Genomic DNA, 6,532 nt, shown 5'->3' with positions numbered 1-6,532 from the left:
GCCGAGTGTATCCTGCACCCAAAACCTGCACATGGGTACCATGAGCACATATGCAAAATTTGAGGGAAACCGACCAAGCAGTTTTTGATCCAGGAGTCGGAGGTCATTCCTATTATGGAATCAAACAATAAATTCGAAAACTGCATTAGAAACTAAAAGGGCAAGTCATAATAAACTCTGCATAGTCATCCTCACCCTGTGGATGACACTGCAGCTCAATTAGACCCCAACCACTCTTTTCTACCATTTTAATGGCATGTTAGTTTGTTGTCACCGATTTCTGTTTTTCAGTGCTTATTCGTAAAATAAATAAATAAGATAATTGAGGAGAATGTAAGATATTTGCTAACTTGACTTATTGGGAACATGTGTGCAGATTTCTAATGTATAACCGCATGTTATTTAAATAAAACTTGGAGAGGTGGGGGTTGGAGCATGGAAAGGACAGGGGTGGAGTCATCAGTAAATAGATGGGGGATTTTCCAGAAAGATCGTCGATATATCCTTGTCCCTCATATCCTTATAATTTGTGTGAAAGCAGACTTGCGTCCGTGTCTGATATGCAAGTTCCATGAACCTCAGGAATGTTATTTATGTGTGCATTATGGGTAGAATTGCTTCTCATATACCTGTTTTTAAAGTGTGGTTTCATTTTGTTCTCAGGTGTGGCGAGCATCATGACACCTTCCCATCTTTGTTGATATGTGGAATGAACACAACTCTGGCCAACCCAAAACTTTGTACCATTAAATACCACATGAAATTACGCAGTTTTCTCGGAACGCTTTATTTTTAACCCTAGCCTGCAACGGAATTGATGTCCATTTTAAGAATTGGTGCAGTAATAGGGAACAGGTTCAAGCAAATACGTGACAGTTTACTCGGACGATTGGCAAACCTAGCAGAGAGGGAAACTTGGACTCTACAATGAGAGATTGTGGAAAATGTACCAATGACATAAAATTGGGACTTGTTTTAGAAACCAAAATTATTACAAGTTTATGTTTCAACAATGATGCTCTTGTAATAATCTAGGCGAGTGCAAATGTAAATTCCATTCTCGTGAAACAAACGTCAAAGCTTTAAATGCAGTAAAAGTGAAGGTGGCGCCACGTAGTCTTCAAGCGTTGCAAACGTAAAGGTTTCGTTGTGATGGATATCCGGTCGAAGCATCCTTCGAAATGAATTTGCAGGAAAGAATCAGTAACGAGTACCAAAGCTTTTGAATTCTGTCTGAGCGATTTTTCGCTCATTGTGGAATTCTGCTTTGTGGATCCTCGAGCTTGGACTTCCAACCTTACTGAGCCAGTGTTTCCTGCGGAGGTGGGGGCATTGTGTCGAGTCAGGTCAGGTTTGCAGTGAGTCAGGACACTCGCTGCAAACCAAATCTTGCTTCAGAAAATTTCAATTGAATGCAACGTTAACGAATCATGTTTAAATCACTAACATAGCTTCGACCTTGTCAGCAGGCCCCTGCACAACGCCAACGACGCTGCCCGTCGGAGCGTTTTTCACCCAGCCGACCAGGCGCAGCTTCCTGCTTTCATCCTCTGTATACTGGGAATAAGCATTTGAAAGAAGCCATAAAAGGTTGTACACCTATGAGATGCATAGAGTGGACGACAAAAGTTATCAACAAACCCATGACAAACCCATGACCCATGACATAAGCTTGTAATAATTATAGGTTTAGTCATTACAAGAGTCGCCCATCTTTGCAACTGCCATAAATGGAATAATACAGGGAAACAACACAACAACAACAACAACATGCATTTTAAGGCCATTTTCCCTGCTAGAGCGGGGGTTAGCCTTGCGGTCCCCATGACAATCTTCTCCATTTTGCCCTATGTTCTGCATCTCTCCTTATTAACCCCCTTGCCCGCATTTCTTCTTATAATAATATAATACAATTATAATACAGGGCATTCCAGATAAAATGCCATGATTTTATACAGTTAATAAAACTGGTACCATTGTGCAGAGTAAGGTCTAAAGTTTTGTTTCATATTCGAAAATGCTCAATATGACCACAATTTGGATAAGCAAAGACCACCAGTCTCAGATATGGTGGATTGCTTTTTGGTCAGCGACAGCATCAGGGCCCAGCACCATGCACACTTGCTTAAGGCACTTGCAAGCTGGTAGGATTGTCTTGAGGTGTGCACGCTCGCCTCCAAGCTACCTAACCCTGGCTCTAATCCCGATAGAGCTATAATCTGTTATCCTGGCATTTCACAGGCAGAGCAAGGCATAAATATGTGTGTGCCCTGTCCCTCGGATGGACGTTAAACTGGGTGTTCCGTCTGACAGCATTAGTTGGTCGATGTTAAAGACCGAATGGCGTCCTTCATGAAGAGCAGGTGAGCTATCGCTGACATGCTGAACAAAGTACATGGGGCACTGCGTCTGTGGCACAGCTGCAACCCTAGAAAACGATGCTACCTGCAGTCATGCACTACATACTAAAGAAGAGAACTTCCAAAGAAGAGGTCCCACAGACTGAGACCCGAGCTTGCTGGTGACCACGGAAGACCTTTGTCAAAGCGTACAGGGAAATATTTCGAGATGATCCAGCTACTAAGTCGGTAATGGTGGTGATCAAAGACATTATCTATGACGTGTGCGCGCATCCCAATCCTGTCAAAAACTATGGTGCCTCTTCAGAAAACAAAAAAATGTTTGTAGCGTTTTCAAGTAGTCATTCCCATTGATTGTGCCGTTGTTGTTTCAAATGCAGCCTATGTCTGCTGGTTGCATCATTTCTGGAAGTGTGGCTGTGCCGCTGATGCAGTGCCCCTGTTACCAGTAAGCTGGTACTCATTTTGTGGAACCTAGCATCTCGAACTCAAGAACCTCAGATCTCAAGCCAGCCACCTTAACCATTAAGCCAACACCAGGGGTTTCCCCATTGATGGAACAATATAAATAAAAAGTGCGGGGTATCACTGCTTGGAGCCAGCGCACACATTAGATGACTAGAACAGGAAATAAAATGTCAGACTTTCCTCTATTGTGGTACAAGTTGAGTTTTATGTTTGTGTTGTCAATAAGTATCAAAATCATGGCATTGCATTTGGAACACCATGGATGGCAATACCCCTTTTCTGTTGGCAGCACCACTGGCTTTTCCCTATGTGCTTATCGTGTTTAGTTTTGGGTGCAAATCCTCGTGGGTCACATGGAGTTATCAATCTATTGGGATTGAGAAATTGTTGAAAATGCACCAGTCAGAAAGTTAGCCAAAAGCTTCGATTTAGAAAACAAAATTATTATATGTTACATCACTATTAGCTACTAAAGGAGTTACTCCAATAACCTGTCTTGTAGCAGCACATGTGGATTTGTTTGACATTCTGTGACATCATGTGATTGGTGTCCTGTCATGCTTTAAAAAGTGGTGGACTTAAGGCCCCAATTTTTTTTGATGGTGTATATATGAATATATATGAATGTATATATATATATATATAATAGATTGTGGACATCTTTAACTAGAATGGCACTCTTCGACGTCGCCAGATATGCCTCCGTGCACATTATTACATGCTTGCACCAAATTTGATTTCAATCCCTTGAGATATTCTCAAGTATCAATTTTTTACCTGACCCTTGACACCAAAATCTAATCAATTAATCTTTGCATCATTATTTGCATCTTTGCATCTCGGATCCCTTCAGCCATTACTAAGTTATCGTGGTAACAAAAACTTATCTGACTTTGTCAGCGGAGGCATTAAAAAAAATCCAATGCAAGGCCGAGGGCTTTGCGGAGGCGACGTGCAGGAAGAACGTACGAGCATTACATTTCAATATCAAATGGGAATTTGAAGATGTAGAAGAAATCTTACCATTCTGAAGCACACACCTGGTCCAAAAGGTACAAAGAGGAGATTTCTGTCAATGCACTTGGACATACACATACACATGCAGTACAAACATTGCATGCCATTAAGAAATGGATTGCAGTTCGTGCAGCAATATATTATTATGCTGTCGACGCTGTCACGGAAATGCGACAAACCAGCGTTTTACAAGTGTGGCTTTTAAAAAGCAAATCCTCATATTGTTATCGGTTCATCAAATGTATTATAATGCACACCCAAGCTGACTGATGTACACTCCGGGGCAAAAAAAATGAGCCAAGTCAGTTTTTAAAGATTTGTTGTCATAACTATTTTACCATACATTAAAAAAACACCAGGACATGCAGAAATAACTACAAAAAAGTATGGAATAGTTTGTCCCTTATCTTTCTTTAAATAATCCAGTCTTTTGGTCAAACTTTCACAAAGCTTCTTGTACCAAGAAATTTCAATATTGTCCCATTCATGTTTGACAGGTTCCCAAAGTTGATCAGAATTTGCAAATTTCCTTCCAATAACTTTGTGCTGAATATAGGCCCCAGGATTCTCTATGGGGTTCAAATCGGGACTCTAACCAGGCCAGAACATACATTTCAGGGACTTTTTCTCCAACCACTTTATGGTGGCTTTTAAAGTATGGGTCGGGGCATTATCTTGAAAAATGACTTCTTTGCCTTTCTCCCCAGGAATTAATGCCCCCAGGAAGATCTCACTCCACGAATTTTTCATAAAAATAAAGATGAATTTTTTCACAAAAAAAAACAAAAAAAAAAACGAATTTTTCATGAAAAGAAAAGGATTTTTTAACGAATTTTTCATTTAAAAAAATCATAAAAATAAACAAATTTTTCAATAAAAAATAAAACGAATTTTTCCATAAAAACAAAACGCCTTTTTTAAAAATAAAAATAGGCCTAAAACTTTTTAAATAAAAATAAAACGATTTTTTTCATAAAAACAAAACGACTTTTTTTTAAATAAAAATAGGCCTAACACTTTTTAAATAAAAATAAAACGAATTTTTTCATAACGACTTTTAAAAAATAAAATAGGCCTAACACTTTTTAAATAAAAATAAGAGGAATTTTTTAATAAAAATAAAACACGAATTTTTTCATAAAAAGAAAACGACTTTTTTTAAAATGAAAATAGGCCTAAAACTTTTTAAATAAAAATAAAACGAATTTTTTCATAACGACTTTTAAAAAATAAAATAGGCCTAACACTTTTTAAATAAAAATAAGAGGAATTTTTTAATAAAAATAAAACACGAATTTTTTCATAAAAAGAAAACGAATTTTTCATATAAAATAGAGATGAATTTTTCACAATTTTTTAAAATAAAAATACGATTTTTTCATTAAAATAAAAAACAATTCATTAAATAAAACGAATTTTTAATAAAAATTAACCATGAACTTTTTCATTAGAATTAAACACGATTTTTTTTTTCAAGCTACTGCAACACGAGTAATCAATTGAAGACCATAGGATTATAACCAGGCTAAGTCACATTTTCGTCATTTCGAGAAAAACGTGAAAAATATTTTGAAGAACGTGAAGAACGGGGGAAAAAAATATGACTTAGCCTGGTTATAATTCTATGGTCTTCAATTTAAACTGGAATATGTCCTGCGCATCTATGGTTCCAAATTTGAAAAAAAGCAGCTCGGCTCATTTTGTTTTGCCCCGGAGTGATGTCACATGGCACAAGCACTTCAGTTTAATACATTAGAGCATTTTGTTCAGGATCTAAACGTTTTGGAAACACGAAAGTAAACAGACATATATATATATATATATCCATGAAGGAATGAAGGCCGTGTACCTGTACGTACCTTGAACACGTCCGAAAATTTCGAAATCCACGGACACGAGTGACAAGGCCATCGGATTGGGTAGGAAAGTGACGAAACTGAGCAAGAGGAGGTGAGGGGTCTGCGGGTCGAGACTAGCGCACGAATGATCCACCGGTCGCAGGTTTAATCAGAACATGTCGCCATGGACGGCCGGGACACGGAGCTCAGTAAACCGAATAAACTTGAAGGAGCTGCCTAAAGATAGCATCACTGACGCGATATAATTATAAAGCCGTACTCTGTATATAGATCGCTGCGCTTCATCAACGAAACGTACTCCATTTGACAAAAACACGAAGAGGCTTCCAGATTGCAAGGGTTAGTAAAATAGCTTTTTGTGAGGTAAAATCAACAAAGCTACATCAAAGCTCACGAAACGTATACGAGCCGATATTCCTGAGGGACGTTTGGAAAATGTAGCTTCTTCTTCTTTATTAGTGGTTTAATGGCGTTTTCAGAGCCACCAGGCTCTATATACGCCACCAAAGGACCTATACACCTTGATTATGGATGCTGGAGGCTTGTATTGCAGCTGGAGGCCCTGTTCCTTTAATGAATTTTAAAACTGATCTGCAGAATTGAGGGTGTTTCTGACTCAGACGGCAAAATGTATCCGGCAGGCCTGACCACGTGATCGCCATGTCACGTCACGGACAGAGAGCAGTCGACGCAGTCTGAGCTCAAACCGAGGGCAGAGAAAACATGATCCAAATCCTCGGGAACCTTACAACGGTCACACAACCCCGTCGGGTGACATCTTGTCCTATGTAGATAGTAGTTGAGGGAACAGTGTCCGAGTCTAAGCCT

At 38.9% G+C, this 6,532-nt stretch overlaps 1 protein-coding gene across 1 annotated transcript; it reads right to left on the bottom strand.

Annotated features, from left to right (window-relative positions):
- Positions 1 to 768: 768 nt before the first annotated feature.
- LOC137426547 (acylphosphatase-2) lies at positions 769 to 6,172 on the bottom strand. The gene is made up of 4 exons (XM_068115163.2): positions 5,705 to 6,172; positions 3,852 to 3,868; positions 1,448 to 1,557; positions 769 to 1,315 (listed from the first exon to the last, which is right to left on the bottom strand). Exons 1-4 carry the CDS (start codon positions 5,754 to 5,756, stop codon positions 1,201 to 1,203), a joined length of 294 nt encoding a protein of 97 aa, XP_067971264.2. The 5' UTR covers positions 5,757 to 6,172; the 3' UTR covers positions 769 to 1,200.
- Between the last annotated feature and the right edge of the window lie 360 nt (positions 6,173 to 6,532).

The sequence above is a fragment of the Myxine glutinosa genome, chromosome 5 (genome assembly GCF_964187855.1).
Source record: "Myxine glutinosa chromosome 5, kmMyxGlut1.1, whole genome shotgun sequence".
In the NCBI taxonomy this organism is placed as follows: Eukaryota; Metazoa; Chordata; class Myxini; order Myxiniformes; family Myxinidae; genus Myxine; species Myxine glutinosa.
The sequence above is the reverse complement of the archived record's forward strand: the minus strand, read 5'-3'. Positions and strand labels throughout refer to the sequence as shown.

Excerpts from the sequence above, each read along its gene's own strand:
- LOC137426547 (XM_068115163.2), bottom strand. The coding sequence starts at position 5,756 with ATGGCCTTGTCACTCGTGTCCGTGGATTTCGAAATTTTCGGACGTGTT. Across the intron at positions 1,316-1,447 it reads GCTGACAAGGTCGAAGCTAT|GAAACACTGGCTCAGTAAGG; the intron begins GTTAGTGATTTA and ends CCACCTCCGCAG.